The sequence below is a fragment of the Mustela nivalis genome, assembly GCF_964662115.1.
Source record: "Mustela nivalis genome assembly, chromosome: 13".
NCBI lineage: Eukaryota > Metazoa > Chordata > Mammalia > Carnivora > Mustelidae > Mustela > Mustela nivalis.
Genome location: NC_139032.1, coordinates 4,200,117 through 4,216,861, shown reverse-complemented (window position 1 = coordinate 4,216,861; position 16,745 = coordinate 4,200,117). Strand labels below are relative to the sequence as shown.

The 16,745-nt window shown below is 63.2% G+C and overlaps 2 protein-coding genes across 3 annotated transcripts in view; both read right to left on the bottom strand.

Annotated features, from left to right (window-relative positions):
* The window catches only part of IPPK (inositol-pentakisphosphate 2-kinase), a 400,388-nt gene that overhangs the window by 253,538 nt on the left and 130,105 nt on the right, over positions 1-16,745 (bottom strand). The window lies entirely within an intron of this gene.
* Positions 7,485-16,279, bottom strand: NINJ1 (ninjurin 1). Of its 2 annotated transcripts, XM_082694335.1 has the most exons (5): positions 15,365-15,447; positions 15,142-15,274; positions 9,670-9,895; positions 8,881-9,042; positions 7,485-8,029 (listed from the first exon to the last, which is right to left on the bottom strand). In XM_082694335.1, the coding sequence occupies exons 1-4, from the start codon at positions 15,442-15,444 to the stop codon at positions 8,888-8,890; spliced, it is 594 nt and encodes a 197-aa protein (XP_082550461.1). In that variant the 5' UTR covers positions 15,445-15,447; the 3' UTR covers positions 7,485-8,029; positions 8,881-8,887. The 2 variants fall into 2 exon arrangements, with proteins under 2 accessions (XP_082550461.1, XP_082550462.1); XM_082694336.1 differs by lacking the exons at positions 15,142-15,274; positions 15,365-15,447 and adding an exon at positions 16,117-16,279.

Sequence of the window (16,745 nt, the reverse complement as noted above, 5' to 3'; positions counted from 1 at the left end):
CTGGGCCTCCGGGGGCACCAGCCGCACACCCCAAGAAGCCTCGGTGCCCACACATGTTCACTTCCTTCTACCCAGTGCCCCAGCAGGTGGGGGGTGGGGGCTGCTTCTCTGCTTTCCTGAAGAGGAAACAGAGGTTACTTGGCCAGGAGAAGGGGGACCCAGCATGTGCGGGGGTCACCACTGTCTTCATTCCCTTTCCATGATGTGTCCCCATCCAGTCACCAGAGTGGACACCCCAGTCCTGGGCCCTACCTGGCCTTGCCAGCCCCTGTGTCCTGGGAATGCAGGCTCTCCCCGCCAGGAGGTTAGGGACTTAGTGGGTCTGGGCTGGGTCTGATGGATACAGCTCTAGGCAGAGCCTGGAAATGAGCACAAGATCTTGTCCCAGATTCCAAAAGCTCAGAGAAAAAAAGTCCACAGAACCTATTAGAACTTTTATTTTTTTATTTTTTATTTTACTTTATTTTTTAAAGATTTTATTCATTTATTTGACAGGGAGAGATCACAAGTAGGCAGAGCAGCAGGCAGAGAGAGGGGGTAAGCAGGCTCCCCGCTGAGCAGAGAGCCCAATGCGGGGCTCGATCCCAGGACCCTGAGACCATAACCTGAGCCGAAGGCAGAGGCTTTAACCCACTGAGCCACCCAGGCACCCCATGAACTTTTAGCGATGAAAAACATCATTGTGCCATCTGAGGTCCTGGCCTCTGGTTCCTCATGCTGCCTCTCAGCAGCCTGGGGTTTGACTGCACCCCATCCCTCATCCTCATCTTGGGGACCTAGGCTGTCCCCTCAACCAGGGTGTCTACACCCCCGTCTCACCTACCAGCCTCAGGCTCAGGATCCCAGTGTGGAAACTTCCCTCGTGGACATGGGAGGGTATGTGTGCAAGTTCAGGGGGGCCTGGTGCCCTACACTTGGCATCCAGCAGCATAGTCCCGAGGGCCCTGTAAGCCCACGAAGTCCCCAGTGCTGGGCTGTGTGGCAGGCAGGAGCTCTCGCACCGCACCCGCTCCAGGCGCCGCCACTTTCATTAGGGCTGCCAAGATGGGGCTTCCACACAGCCACGTGCAAGAGGCGCACGTGCATCAGGCTCGGCTGGTCCCCCGAGGTCCCTCTCCCAATAGCCGCCCTGTCAGCTCCTGCCCCGACAGCCTCCTTTTGGGGAAACAAGCATATTTGTCAACCTAAGAATCACCATGAGTTTGCATTTTCCATGGGAGGTTTCCGGAGAGGCAGGGCCAGCCAGCTCTGGAAATGACAGCTGCTCGGGGGTCTCAGGGTGGCAGGGCACAGGGATGGAAACCGGCGGGGGCAGAGGAAGCAGCTCCAGGGCCTGGCGGCCCAGGCCCATGCAGCCGGCTCGGGCTAATACACTCGTTCCCAGGTGCAGGTGGGCAAGTGAGGGCCGGGGGTAGGGAGAGCCCGGCGCAGGGGCCGTCTGCTGTGCCTGGAGGCCGCCGGACAGCATGGCCAACCGCTGGCTCAACGCCCGTGCGGCAGGCCCCAGGGGCTCCAAACTCGGAGCCTCAGTTTGCCCATCTGTATAATGGGAACACTCCTGGGAGAACTGGAGCAGGCCTGGGACAGCATGGCTGTCAGCCAGAACTCTGTGAACTTAGCAGCTTGTGGGAAGGTGCCTCAGAGGCATATTTCTCTCCAGGAACCCCCGTTGGGTGGAGCAAGTACAGTTGCTTGCACTTGGCTAGGAGAACGCAAGGGCCACGCTAAGCCACTGGGCCAAATGGAGCGCCCACAGCTTTGCCCCCCACAGAGGTCCTCTTGACCTTGCTCAGGGCCCAGGTGAGGGACCCGTGAGCCTGCCCGTTCCCCAGCAGTCCCCCTCCGGGCCTGGTTGGGGCTGGATCTCAGACCCCGTGCAGCCAGGTCCCCGTGCGAACGGCTCCCGTCACTGCAGAGGCTGGCCTGGGGGCTGCCGCCCCGCTGGCCCGCCGCACCAGTGTCCTGGTCCCCGCACCTGCTCTGGACTCGGAGCTCAGGGGTGGCAGAGCCTCTGGAGGTCAGTGGGCCCATGAGGGTCCTTGTCTGGTCTACAGCTACTCCACGTAGCACGAGGGCGTGAGATGCCAATTCCCAGAGCAGATTTCTTCCCGGGCAGGTGCCCTGGGGTGTTCTCCATGCTTGTCGCACTTTCTGAGAGACGCAGCTGGGAAAAGGTGACAGACACACCCTGGTGAAGGTGACAGAGACACCTGGGTGAAGGTGGTGAGTGCGGGCATGGCTGGCTGCCAGGAGGGAAGAGGCTTCGCAAGGGCTGTAATTTTAGCTCAGCTGGTAACACCTGCTATGTTGTGAACATTTGTGTCTCCAAAATCCACAATATTGAAACCTACCCCCCAAGGTGGTGGTGGTAGGACCTAGGGCCCCTGGGGGTCACCAGATCATGAGGGTGGCGCCCAAGATGGGATTAGTGACCTTACAAAAGGGGATCCAGAAGGCCTGCCACACGAGGCTACAGTGAGAAGAGGAAGCCGTTCTCACCACACACCACACACCACACGGAATCTGCCGGTGCCTTGATCTCAGACTTCCAGCCTCCTGAAGTAAATGTCTGTCTGTACACGCCACCCGAACCAAGACAACGCCTCGGAAGAAACATCCCAGAGATAAGACAGGCTTGGCAGGCCGGTGGCGGGAAAGGCTCCGCTGCCATCTGCCACCTGAGACCTGTGAAGCCTCCACTCCTTAGGGCCCTGTGGTGGGGTTCCTTCCCCTGAGCAAGGGGTGGTCAGTGCCTGTCCCAGGTCTCAGGACCCAGCTGGTGAGCTGTGTCGGTCCCTCGGGGCAGGAAAGGCACCACAGGTCACAAACTCCCTGCTCCCCCTGCCCCAGCTGCTCTAGGCCCTCACCGTTCGTCCCTGTATCCTCACCTCCACACATCTACAACCGGAACCATTCACAGTCCAGGCCTGAGCACGCCGTGCCCACAGCTGGAACGCTCTTTCCTAAACCCCCATGGATTTAGCCTTCAGACTTTGGTAAAATGTTACTTCCTCCAAGCCCTTCCAAATACTACAGTGACAAGAATAGGTCCTCATCCTGGCTACAGTAGTGTTGGGATGCCACTTCCACCTCCAGAAGAGTGCGGGAGCTGGGAGAGGCTGCCTGGGGCGGAGCATAGTTGCCAAGATTAGATCTGTGACGGGGTGTGAGGAGGGTTAAGGAGAGTGAAATGATGTGTGAGGAGGGTGTGCAGAAGTGTGAAGTGCGAGGTGACGTGGGGGGTGTGAGGAGTATATGAGGAGGTTGAGATGGATGTGAGGAGGGCGTCGTGAGGAGGAGTATGAGGAGGATGTGAAAAGGTGTGAGGGGGTATGAGGAAGTTGAGGAGGGTGTGAAGAAGTCAGGTGGCATGAGGCGAAAGGAGGGTGTGAGGAGACATGACGAGTATATGAAGGGGTATAAGGAGGATGTTGGAAGCAAGTAGGAGGGCATGGGAGGAGATCGAAGAGATGTGGTAGAGGAGGTATGAGGAGGGTGTGAGGAGTGTAAGGGAGGTATGAGGAGGTGGAAGAAGACGTGAGGAGGTAGAGGAGGGTGTGAGGAGGTGTGAGGAGAGTGTGACAGAGAGTGTTGGTGAAGAAGGGATCTTCTAGTGCAAGGAGTTTGGGCTCTAGATACCCTTGCCTTGGACGGATGTGGTTAGGGCCATGTGATTAGGGCTGGGTGAGGACACAGCCTGATGTTTGTGGGGCCGGAAATGGCATCTTGCACAACACAGCGCTCCCTCCTGGGAAAGGGTGGTGTTGACGGCAGGTGCGGTGTCCAGGCGAAGGTGCTGACGCGGCTGGATCCGGAGTTGTTATTTCCCGTTCCCCTGGGTCAGCATTCTTCGATGGGCTCAGCAGGGTCCTGTCCCCCAGGCCCCCTGAAAGCTCTGTTCAAGGCCAGGCCTGACCAGACCCCTGGATCGGCCTCCTGCTGGATTGGCCCTGGCACCCGCTGTCGCACAGATGGGATGAAGGCCCTTCAGCACTAGCCACGCGGCCGCTGGGACCCTGATTCTTACCTCACCTGGAAGGGGCCGGGGCCAATCCCCCCACTGAGGGAGGGCCTGGCTGTGGTGGGGGCAGGTCCTGCTGCCCGGGGGCAGCCTCCTGGGGCCTCACACCTTACCTCACCCTTACCTCAGTACTTGAGAGAAAGAAAAAAAAAAAAAAAAAAACCATCAAAAACGTCAGCTCCCTGATTTTTAAAATGCCCGGGGAAAGGCAGAATTCCATCCAAGTCAAGTCGGGTGGGAGAGGAGTTGCCGAGGGAAGGAGAAGCCGAGGAAGGAGAAGGCGGTGGGGGAAGAGGACGGGCCTGACCCCGCAGCCAGCGGCACCCACCTGGTCCCAGCCTCACCCAGCCTCACCTCCTTGGGCCCCTGAGCCGCCCCTGGCCCTCCTCCTCTCAGGCGAGCGGCGCAGGAGCCTTGAAAGCTGCCCCGGGGCCGAGGAACCGCCGCGTGAGGAGACCCAGAGGGCAGAGGTTCTGGGGAGAGATGGCGGGCGCCCTCGGCCTTCCACGGCGCGGAGTCCTTCCCCTCACGGGGCCGCTGCCCAGGGATGACCCATCTGGCCCCTGGCCCTCACCTACCCACCCCACGGTCCTTGCCCAGCCGGCCGCTCTCTCCGGGTAGGCAGCCCCCGCCGAGGGTCCGTCCGGGTCCGGGCACCGCCTCCGAGCTCCCGCTTCCCCAGGGCCCCGGTCTCCGCGTCTCCGGGCTCCTCCCGCCCCTCCCTCCCTCGCGGGGTCTCGCTGTCCCCCCAGGGCTCTGTGGGCCCCGGTTGGCGGACACACACGCAGGGCCTGGCTCGGGAGGATGAGTGAGGAGGTCTGCGGCACATTTACTGAGCGCCAGCTGTATGCCAGACACGGTGCAAAGGACACAGGACACAGATGGTGGCGTCGAGCCTCAGGAGACTGGCAGGTGGGACCCCCGTCTCCGGGGGCAGCCCTGGCCTTCAGCCAGGCAGGGCAGCGGCGGGCAGGGCTCAGACACGGGCCCGGCGGACGCCGTGGATGCTCACGCCAGCCCGGGCCACCGTAGGCAGAGCGAACCCACACGGCCCAGCGCGCCCAGCGGGGAGGGTCGGAAGCCCCTACAGGGGACCTCAGAGCTGAGGCGACCCTGCGGATCGGCCCCCATGCCAAGGTCCTGAGACGGAAACACATCTGCAGGGTCAGGGGCCAGAGTGGCTGCCGAGGCTCGTGCCTGGGAGCTGGTGGGTGGGGAGGCGGGGGGCACCCGGGCCAGCGGAGCAGGCTGTGGGGTCCGGGATGCACGGACTACGGCCACCATCTCTCGCTGTCCCCAGTGCCCCCGGCACCCGTGAAGGCCAGCCTGGCTTCGTGACCGGGGCTTGGTCCTCTGGGGTTCACCCCTCTGGCACATGCTGACACACTCCCTGTCCTGGCCAAAGGAGGAGCTGGGCCATCTGTTGGCCATGTCCCTGGCACTCCGCATGTGACTGCCGGCCAGCCCACAGCGCCGGCCACAGGCCACCGTGGGCAACACCAGGGGCGTGGTGCGGGGCGTCTTCCACCCGTGTCAGACCTGGGGCAGGACTGAGCCAGGGAACAGGCTGTCCGGGGCACGTGGGGCGGCCGAGGGGGAGAGGGGCAAGGGAGACAGGACGGGCTGACAGGAGGGCCAGGTTGTGGGGACAGGTCACAGATGCGAGCCTGACTCACCACAGCTTTCTGGCAAAAGCCAAGTCAATGAAGGGGAGACCCGCTTACGGAAGCCAGAAGCGGGAGGGGTGGGCTCAGCTGCACCCCCATTCCCGAGTTGGTGACCTTCGCACCACCAGAGCCCAGGGCCGGCCACTGCGCAGGTCCACACCTGCCCCTGCTCGGCAGGGGCTCGCGCTCTTCAGCCCCCCTGGGAACACGGCGGCGGGGGGGCCCTCTGCCGGCTCCTTGCGCTTCTTCACGGGCCTTGTCCCACACGGGGCTCCCCTATACAAGCCCTCCTTGCAGGGCACGGAGGCGCTCGCCAGAGGGCAGGGCTGCCCTGGGGCCCCAGCTCCGTGTGAGCCGGCATTTCGCCACTGTGTTTCATGCGTTTCCCCAGGCTTTTTCTTGGGAGTGTTTTGATGGAAATTTTTGAGGCGGAGGAGGGGCCCCAAGCGGAGAGAACCCCAAGCGAACTCTGGGTCCAGTGTGGAGTCTAAGATTGTGACCTGAGCTGAAATCAAGAGTTGGATGCTCGACCCACTGTGTCTCCCAGGTGCCTCTTTCCCGGAGGGTCTTAAGGCAAAGCGTGGCCCGTCTCAGCACGAGCACTTCTGTCACTGATCACTTTGTGCAAGCTGACCAGGGGGTCACCGAGCATCTCTAAGGAACTGCCCTGGGCTTAGAGCGCGGAGGGGCCCTGGAGCCATTAGGTACTTGACCTGGAACACCGGGTGAGGGTGTTGCCAGGTCAAGGGTGTGAGGGGTGGGGCCAGTGGGGGTCAGGACAGAGGGGCCAAGGGGGCAGAGAGCGAGGGGTCAGCCCCCGGAGGTTGCAGGTGTGGACTGAGAGAGCAGGGGGTTCCAGCCAGCGAGGGGACCCTCGAGACAGGTCCTTGCAGGTGTCCACCCCACACCAGCCCCCGTCCTCGGCCCCCTTGGCCCGACTGACCAGCAGCACTGGGCACCCCATGTGGGCCAAGGCTGTGGGCATTGGGGGGAGACTGTGGGCAGGAAACCTGAGTGCTGGAAATTTCCATGAGGTCAGGGGCTGTGGTGTGTGCCCCGAGTACACATGGGGGTGATGCTGCTCCCCAAGCTTATCCTGCACACTGTCCTTCCCTTGACCTCTGCAGTGGCGGTTCCAGGCCTTGGCTTCTGACCACAAAAGCCACCAAAGTTGATGAGGGACCAGTGGCCTCATCACGCCCATGACAGAGCACCCCTGCCCGTCGTCCTGAACATGCCTACCTAAGCCCCAAAGCCGGAGCTGGGAGTGGGGTGGGCGGAGTTGACCCTGCTATGTGAGTCCGCGGGCTGCCTGGCAACACGCGCGCAGATCTGCAGTGTAGACGAGAGCGCTGGGTCAGGCTGGTTTTCTGACCTGGTCATCATGTGCGGTCATGTCGGCGACCTCACTTCTGGGAGGCCCACACTGACCTTTCTGGCATTCGTCACTGTGCGTTGTCCCCAGGAGCCATGGCCGCCCTGGAAAACCCGGGTCCCGAGCAGCTCCAGGGCTGGGGGCCACGGCTGCGCCTCACAGAGCGAACAAGGGTGCGTGGTGTGAACCGTCTCTGTGGCTCTCCTGCACGTCTCCAGTAACAAAAGATGCCGGCCTGGAGCGCCCAGAACCTGGTTTCTGCCTCAAACTCAGACCGACAGGCCAGGCGCCGGCACCGCGAGAGCCCTCGGTCCCTGTGCAGGCGCCCCTGGTTGGGACTGCAGCCCCACGTTGGCCCAGCGGGTGGCCCTCACAGGCTGGGGGTCTGGGGACGTAATGCAGGGCCCAGGCCCAAGAGGGATAGAGATGCGTCAGCTTTATTGGTTGTTGGTTTAGAAATGCGGGGGCTCAGGCCCCTGAGGGGGGGCAGGGGCACGGCCCCGTCACTGCTGGTGGAAGGCGTGTACAGAGGCCGTGGCCAGCGGGGGCCAGCAGTCCCTGTCCCAGGTCAGGAGGCACAGACGCCAAGGGTCCCCAGCATGTGGCCTCGAAGTCCTCGTTGCGCTGGCAACACGGGGGTCTCCTTGTCACTCTGGAAACGTCCTGAGTCCAAGGCCGACTGGGACCCCTTGCCCACATCCTTGGGCTGCTGTGTGTCCGTGGTGACCACCACCCTGCCCCACTTGTCCCCTGGGCCATGCTCCAGGAGAATGGGCAGTCAAGGACAGAGCAGGACCTGCACTGGCCTGGGGTGGCCTAGCCATGGGCGGCTAGTCCTAGGACAGTCTAGTGGGGCCCGCCTGGGCTCTTGCGGTTGCCAGGAGTGCCCCCCATAGGGAGGTGGGCCTCAAGGGGGAGGCGGCTCCAGGATCTGGGTAGCTGTGGCTGGGTGCAATCCGGGGGCATCTGCCAAAAAGGGAGAGGAGGGGTGTGAGGGCCTCCAGCCCTACTGTGGTTACCAGACTTGAGCCTTGAGGCCACTATGACTCCAGAGGCAGAAGGGCCCAATTCTGATCTGGGCAAGCCTCAGTTTCCCTGCTCGGGTCAGTGTCAGGATTTAAAGGGGGGCCGTGGAGAGCAGAGGCTGGCGGGCTGATGGTCAGGGAGGGTCAGGACTGCGTCTGGGGGTACAGAGTCGGCAATTAATAAACTGCCGGGTCACCATGCCCCGAGTATGGGAGTAGGCTGGCATCTGGAAGGTTCTACAGGGGACAGCCCTGACAATAAACCAGGGCCAGCAGCCAGGTAGCGAGTGGGAACCCAGGTGGGGCCAACAGCCATGGTGTGGGCAGAACAGACGCTCCCAGCCAGGCCACGTGCTGGCCCTGCTCAGGATCCTGCCTCATCACCTGCCGGCCATGCCAGAGCAGTGGGGTGTTCAGGCAGTGTCCCGCCTACTCGGCCGGGGTGCAGGGGGGTGGGGGTGCTGGCGGGCTGTCTGTTAGCAGCGCCCGCCCTCACTTGGGGGCAGGCTCGAGGCCATATGCACCTGTGGTGTGCAGCCCGGGGCCAGAGCCCCAGGTGCAGGACACATGCCACGTGCTGTGCCTACAGCACTGGTCCTGGAGATGGCCAGGGGTTCCCCGGCCTCCCCGTAGCTCCTGCTCCAAGGAGGGCCCTCTGAGGGCTCACCTCTCTGAGCAAAGACATGGGAGCTACATGGCCAAGAGTGTCCACCCTGTGAGGTCCAGACAGGACAGACGCCAGGCACAGAGGTCTGCTTGTGCTGGACAGTGGGGAGCCTGCCTTCTGCTCACCTGAACCCTACTGCCGGGGGGCCACATCCATCACGGGCTTCTGGACACCAAAGGCCGTGATGAAGATATTGACCACGACAATGATGAAAACCAGGCCGGTGGCCAGGTTGTTGAGGAAGTCCAGCTTGGCGTGCTTGGCCGGATTGTTGAGGTCGTACCTGACTGTGGGCACAAGGGAGCAGACAATGCACCGCGGCCCTGCAACCCTGGGGCTGCGGCCTCATGAGGGGTGAGAGCTGGGCCTGTGGCCTCAGCCCTGCAGCCGTGCTTCTGCCAGCACAGAGCTGAGTGGCCCGGAACACCGTGGAAGCAGAGGAACCAGCCCTGGGGACAGGTCTGGACTGTAAGGCACACTGTGCTGAGCTCACGCAGGGAAGCCCCGTTCTGAGAGCCCGTGTGCGGTGTCTGGCGATCTTCACATCTCCCCAAGGACCCGTCCTTATGCCCACCTTACGGATGGGGGAACTGAGGCCTGTGTACCTGCCCCAGGTCACAGAGCCAGCAGCGGAGGTGAGCCCTGACCCTCACCTCGGGGGCAGGACCACCATCCATTCCCTGGAGACCGCTGAGGGCTGCGTTTTTCTATATCCTCAGCTTGGGTGGGTGGAAGGACAGAGACATGCGGGGCCCTCTGAGGGCCACAGTGGGGAGCCACATCCTGACCGCATGGCTGAGTGGGGCCTGTCAGGTGGTGAGCACCCTGTCCCGGGGGGTATGCAAGCAGCACCACCGGATCACGAGCAGGGTTGCCCCAGGGCCCACCCCCGGGACCCCAGCCCAGGCTCACACCAAGGAAGATGAGCAGCACGCCCACGCCAATCTGCAGCACGAGGGAGATGGAGATGAGGACCACCAGGGGGACGAAGAAGGCGAAGCTGGGGCCCTGCTCGATGACGGCCTTCAGCTGGGAAGCGTTGGCCATCAGCAGCGCGATGTCCAGCATGCTCTCCGCGGCGCTCTTCTTGTTGGCGTAATGGTTCACGTTGATGGGCCGGTTCCGGCCCCAGCGGGATGGCTGCGGGGAGGGGGCAGTCAGCCTGGGCCGGGCAGGGCTGTGGGGCTCGGTGGGGCCTGCAGCTCTGAGGCCCACACAGGGCTGCGGGGCGCCCCTGGGAGTCAGGTCCCGGAGGAGAGGCTCAGCACACAAGCCACTCTGGTGCCTTCCCTGCGTGCCTGGTGCCCCTGCGGCCCTCTAGTGGCCGCAGGCCAGGGCGGGAAAGGGTGAGCGGATGGGATGGTGTCGATGCAGGGCTACAGTCGAGCTTTGCTACGGCTTTTATTTTTACAAACAATTCTAAACCACTTGATTGAGGTGCCACCACCCCAGGAAAAGCTGGGCACGACGAAGGTAAACAGCCTGGAACCTCAGCATGCACACACGTGACACCCTGGCCGCTCCCAGGCCTCCGCTCCAGACGCCTCCTCCTGCCTTTTATTCAGTATTTGTGCGGCGGTCTGTCCCCACAGAGCCTCCAGGACTTGGAGCGGGGCGGGGCACTTCCTGCCGGGACTTCCCAGCACCTCTGCCTGGGAACAGGGCCAGGCCTATGAGCCCGGCCGCTGGCCACGCCTTATGCCCTCCACACACCGCCCAGAGGTCACCGCCTCCAGGAAGCCCCTCTCTCCTGGGGTGCCAGCTGAGGGGAGGCAGGAGAAGGCCCTCTTCCCTCACTAGGCCTCCCCGTAACCCCTCAGCCCAGGCCCTCATGCACAGGAGTCACAGAGCCACCAGGCCCAGCCCTGTGGCCTCCCGGGGCACTCGGAGCTAGTGTTTCTACCCGTCATAAAAGATGCAGGCCTGGAAGGCAGGCTGCCCGGAGAGGGGCCGACACGGCAGGTGAGAGGCTCCCTCTACTTTCTGTATCTGGAAATCTCACCCCAGAAAATCCTGAACTCCAGGAGCAGGGGCGGGACAGGGTTCGCTCCAGCTGCCTGTCTTGTTAGACTTCAACGTAATCGAGAATAATGTGCCCAGGAGGAAGGGAGAATGGGCGTGCAGAACAGAGGCTGTGGGCCCTGCCCCGCCTTTCCTCAGCACCGCGGCTAAGCGGCAAATCCACTGGGTTTAAAATTCCAGACCCAAAAAAAAAAAAAAAAAAAAAAAATTCCAGACCCAACAGGGAAAGCCGGCTCCTGGGACCCAAACCCCAGCACTGCTTCTGGAATATTCCACCCATAGTCAAGTCCTGCTGGGGTCCCAACTTCCCATCAAGAGACATCAGGGCACGGCTGCTCCTCCATAGGGTCCCCGCGCAAGCACCAGGGGCCAGTGCTCCCACCGCCCGAGGCTGTCCCCGGCTCTGCTCCTGCACAGCTGCAGGACTGGCCAAGCCTCGTTCTGTGTGTGCCCCTCTGAGGGGTGGGTGTCCGGGGTGCTGGCCTGCACTGGGCATGTGCTCCTAAGGTGCACAAAGCCATAAGCACCAAGCCTTCCCTCAAGGCCACCACAGTACTCATTCTGGTCCCCAGGCCCGGAGAAAACAGCCAGGTGCACCACGCACACCCACACAAGCATGGGCACATAAATACAGTGCATGAGCAAACATAACCGTGTCTGCACGTATACACACGCACGAGCAAGCACATACAGGCACACAGAAGCACACATGTACGTACCCAGTACACGCACACACGCATGCACGTCTAGGCTCACGGTGCTGGCCTCTGCGGAGGAGGAGGAAGTTCCTTCCCTCTTGAGCCCCTCCAGACCCTCTGAGCCCTTCACAGACATGCACGTATGAATACAGAAGGACACTCGGTGCCCTGCGTCCCCGCTGTCCTCCGCTGGGTGCCCGCCTCCGGGGTGCCCCCCCCCCACACTGTGGGCAAACTGAGACTAGCAGGAAGCACCCAATCCAAAGCCAAGAGCAAGTGAGGACTGCACTTGGAATGCAGGCCCGGGACTCAGAAGCCCCCTACAGAGGGGGTTGGGGTCAGGGCTGGCCTATGGGGGCTGTGTACTCGGAGGCACCCCTGGGCTCCAGCCGTGTGACCTCAGGACAGACAGCACCCTCTGAGCCTCAGTCTCCCGTGTGGGCCACAGGGCCAGGAGCACGCAACCCATGAGGTTCTAGTGGGCCTAGCCTCTGCCTCGCAGACCTGGGGGACATGCCAGGGCCGGGGACACACGCCCCTCCTGGTGCAGGGCACTTCCTGCCACAGGACCATCTGCTTCCTGTTGAACCCGTGCAGTGATGGGGGCGCTGGCGGGAGTCCAGTCCTGGCCATGCGGCCTTGACAACGTGCTCCCCCGCAGCTGGCTTTTCTCCCTGTCCGTCAGCCCTAGGCCACACTAGGAAGCTTTGGTGCCCACAGAGTTCCCCACTAAGGGAGAGGGAGCACTAACCTCCCTTTCCACAGAGTCGGGGAGCCGCGGTTCAGGGGAGCTGCCCAGGGCAGAGCAGAGCCCCACAGCTGCCGAGGAGGGGCTTGGACCTACAGGGGGACTCTGGGGCCTGGGTGATGGCTGAGTCCCAGGGAAGCCCCGGTCCTGGGAAGCCCACCAGGGTGAGGTCAGAAGGTGGCTGGAGCCTTTGGCCTGAACTGACGGACTTCCCAGAGCTGTGCTGGGAACCGCCCCCAGAGGCCTCTGCCTGTGACCTGAGTAGTGCAGGGAACAAACACCCTGGTTAATGTGTTCCCAGGGCCTTCCCCAAACCTCGGTGGTGGTCCCAGGAGCTGGGTGAGCTCTGGACGTGTTCCCCTAAAAACCAGGAAGGTTCCCTGTGGGTAAAGAGCCAGAAGAGAGCAAGGAGGACCCCCTTGTGTGGACAGAAGCCTTGGGGTGGCTCTTCACAAGACCTAGCCCAGGGCCACTGTGCTGAGCGTCCTCAGCTTGGATGGGGAGGGGTTGAGACATATGTGAACCCAGATGTGCACCCGAGCAAGCACTGGGTTCTTGCCCCAGCTTAACAGATGCTGTAGTCCAGCAGTCCAGCCCCAGCCTGGATGGAAGGAGCTGGGGTGCCCACCCCAGCCTCCTGCTCCCCTGGGAGATGAGAGCTGAACTCGTGCAGGACCAAGGGGTTTCAGTTACGGATACTCTCTAATCCTGCCTGTTACTGACCCCAAACCCCACATAAGAGTGTGGGACAGGAACTCCTGCCCAGAGGCACCTTTGCGTTTTCAGGACGAGAGACAAAGGCCCCCACCAGATCCACAATGTCCATCAGCTGCCCGGCTAGGAGCTGGCGTGGCACTTCCACATGCACCTGTCTCTAGCACCCCTGAATCCCACAACCAGGTTCTCTGCCTCCGTTCCTTCATCTGCAAAATGGGCAGATGGAACTGACTGCAGGTGCGGAGGCCCCTCCATCTGCAGAAGCACAGCCAGCAAGGGCACACGGCCTCCCAAAACAGCCACACAGATCTGTAACCAAAACTCTGAAACAGGAGAAAGTAGAAACAGAGGAGCGGCAGTGTGAGCTGAGCAGGACCCAGGACCCCGGATCCTGGCCCACTATAGCCCCTCCGCTGGGGCGCAGCACATACCAGTGGGCCTCTGGGGAGGAACCTGAGAACTAGGAGGGTCTGGCAGGGCCTCAGTGTCCATCACCTGGCCCAGGAGAGTGGGCATGAGGCTGCCGCTCAGAGCTGGCGTGAAGGCCACCAGGCACGGGCCTGCCCTAAGTGGTCTCAGGATCCACGTCAGTGTCCCGGCAGGAAGTCTTGTTGGAGGGGTTTCCCGCAGCAGCTGGGCCGCAGGCTGGGTAGACCTACTTCCTGTGGGCTCAGCACTGGCCAGCCGTGACCCTGCGGCCACATCAGGGTGGCCTTTTAGAACTTAGCCAAGACCCTGCCAGAGCGTTCTAGATCTGCTAGGAAAGCAGAAGTGAGGAAAAGAGTGAACTTCCCTTGGGGAAGCTGAGTCTGCACAGCCCAGATGTGGCCCAGGAGCCACATTCCAGCTTGTCCGGCTCCCTCCCTGCTATGACCCTAGTGTCCACAGCAGGGCCAAGGCAGGTGTCTCCATGCCAAAACACAGCAGGCATGACACAGCCAAGGGCCACAGTAAAATTGATGTTTAGTACTTCTCCTGCCCCCAGCCGCAAGCCCCTCCTGCAGGGAAGCTGGACAGCGTGGTCTCCGAGGAGTCCTGGGCGCACAGGCACAGGTGCGGGGGGGACACCTGTGCGGTTCATCCGCTGTGGGGCTCTTCCTGTTGCCAGGCCACCCTGGAAGGTGAGCGACCTGCCCCACGGTGGCCCGCAGTGGGAGTCCTGAGACTGACAGGGGTCCTCAACCTGGGCCTCCCAGTCAGTCCCCCCACCTCAGGGGTGCCCCCGCGGATAGAGGACCAACCGGACCATCCACCTCGCCATCCAGCGCTCTCACTCTGGGTGGTAAGTCTGACGACCCCAGGAGTTTCCCCTCACCCCAGCAAGGCTTTCTTCCCACCCTGACCCTCACCCCCATCCACAGGGTCCCGCGACAGGGGAAGGTGCTGCCCCAAAGTCCTCTCCAGGAGTGGGTCCTGTACAGCGCGTAGTAATGTGATGACTGTGTGCCCAGCACACGGCTTAGCCCAGGAGGTCCTCACCATGCTCTCTGAGAAAGACACTGCTATCATCCTAGGTCACAGATGAGAAACTGAGACACAGAGTCACTGACTCAAAAACACAACAAGACAGGTCCTGAAGGTGGGAAGGGCAAGGCAGAGGCTGGGGGTGGTGTCAGGGCGTCCAGGCCCCAGGCAGCGAGAGCAGTGGCCTTGAGGCGGCCCACCCTTCCTGGAGGAAAGTGAATGGAGAAACCCCCTACCACTACACTGGACCTGCATGCCCCCCCCACCACCCCCGCCCTGCAGCACCCAGTGCACACGACCCCAAGTGCAGGAACCCTCCTGATTCCACTATCAACCTCTCATAGGTGGAACTTAGCACTTTCCCTTAGGGCTGGTCTCAAAGCTAAGACAGCAGCTCAGTGACAATGTGACAATGGAGCCACATCTCCCCAGGCTGGTCCCAGGGCCAACACAGTGACCCCACCTGACCTTCCTGGGCCCAAGATGCATGGGAGCCTGCAGGTGCATGGCCAAAGCCGAGGGGGACAGAACAGGCTTGGAGCCGAAGGCACAGCCACAGGTTGGGAGGTGAGCAGGATCCCTCCCTTCCAACCCACCTGCCCTATTTGTTACCTGACTTAACCAAAGGCAAGCAGGGGCATTTTGTTTTCTCTTTTCCGACTGTGCACAAGAGGCCCTGAGAGGTGAGCCAGCCTCCCCAAGCACACACAGCCCTCCGCTCCAAAGTTCTTACATACCAGGGCAAGGCTGCAGGAGGGCCTCCTCAGTCCTGGGTTTCCCCACCACGAAGTCAGGGACAAGTCCTGTGCCACCTGAGGGCTGTCAAGCTTTACTGAAGGGTCAGCACCGAGGCTGAGCCCCAGGAAGCTTCTGCCAAGAATAGGCAAGGATGGACAGGATTACTGCGTGGGGCCACCTGCACACAGGAGGACCTGTCCCTGCCACCTGTGCCTCACTCACCCCATGCGTCCTCCCACATTCGGGCAGCACTGCCCCAGTCTGGTTCGCACGGCTGAGAGACCTGGCATCCCTGCCCCCATCCCCAGGGGGTCAGAAAGTGAAAGAATGCTCAAAGTCAACAAGTCACCAGAGGACCATGCCCAGGACTGCACCACCAACAAAGGCTCTGGGGAAATTCTGGGCCCCGGGAAGAGGGCATGACACCCCCCGGACAGGACCCCGGGGCGAAGGGGCGCAACCGCCTCTCAAGTGGAAGTCGGGACCACTGCCCGGGGGCCGGCGGTGGGGACAAGAGCGGGGGCCACAGCCGCCCCAGGTTCCCTACCGGGGCACGCAGCGGATAGTGCAGTCGCGGTGGACACGGCGGGTGACGTAACCGTCTGCCCGTTGCTGGCCTGGGGCCCGGAGGCTGGGATCCTGCGCGCCCGGGCGCGCAGCAGCGGGAGGAGATGCGGGGGCCGAAGTTAGAGCTTGGCGCGGAAGGCGGGGGAAGGTGGCGCCCAGGCCCCTCCACCGCGCGGCTCCGCGTGGGCGCCTCCCGGCCGGACCCTCGCCCCTGCCGGGGTGGCCGGAGCCCCGGGGCCACCGCTCGGACTGACGGCATGGGGCACGGGGACCCCGGCACCCCGCAGTGCGGAAGCGCCGCGCTGCCGGCCGGAGCCCCCAGGTGCCCGGGGAGCAGCCGGCGCAGGGCCCAGAGAGGGCGCGCGCCGGCCAAAATCGCACAGCGGCGCGGGCGGGGCGGGGCTTACCGAGGCGTCCGGGGAGCCAGGTGAGCCGGGGCGCAGGTCGCCGTTGAGTTCGTACTCCTCGGGGCCCGACTCCATGGTGCGGCCGCCGGAGCCACCTCGCTCCCGGCCTGAGCGCCGCGCGCGCCTGGGCCGCGGGGACCCGGCTGAGCGCCCGCCCCGGCCCGCCCCCGGCCCGCCCCCGGCCCGCCCCCGGACTCCGCCCCCGGCCCGCCCCACAGACCCCGGACTCCGCCCCCGGCAGGGGCTGGCGGGCGGGACTCACAGGACCCCTCCTTCTGCGGTGAGGACAGCGGGGTCGATGCGGTTCCCCCAGGCCCCGGCCTCGCGCGGGCGGCACGTCCGGCTCTACCGCCGTCGTGAACACTTTTAATTCATGAAACGAGGCCAAGGGGCAGCCTTTCCAGGGCCACTTCGCAAACTTCTGGGCGCGCCCGGAAGGGGAGTGCGCCGCTGCCGCGGCAAGGGTGTCCTCCCGGCGCCGCGAAGCCCGGGCGCCCGGCTCGCACCCTGGGCCCCCCAGCCTCTGAGCCTGGCGTCTTGCACGCCCGGGAGGGCAGGGGAGGCAGAGGGCGGTCGCCTCGGGTTCGGCCAATTTGGTGCGGGCCCCCGCCCTGTTGGCGCAGCCTCCG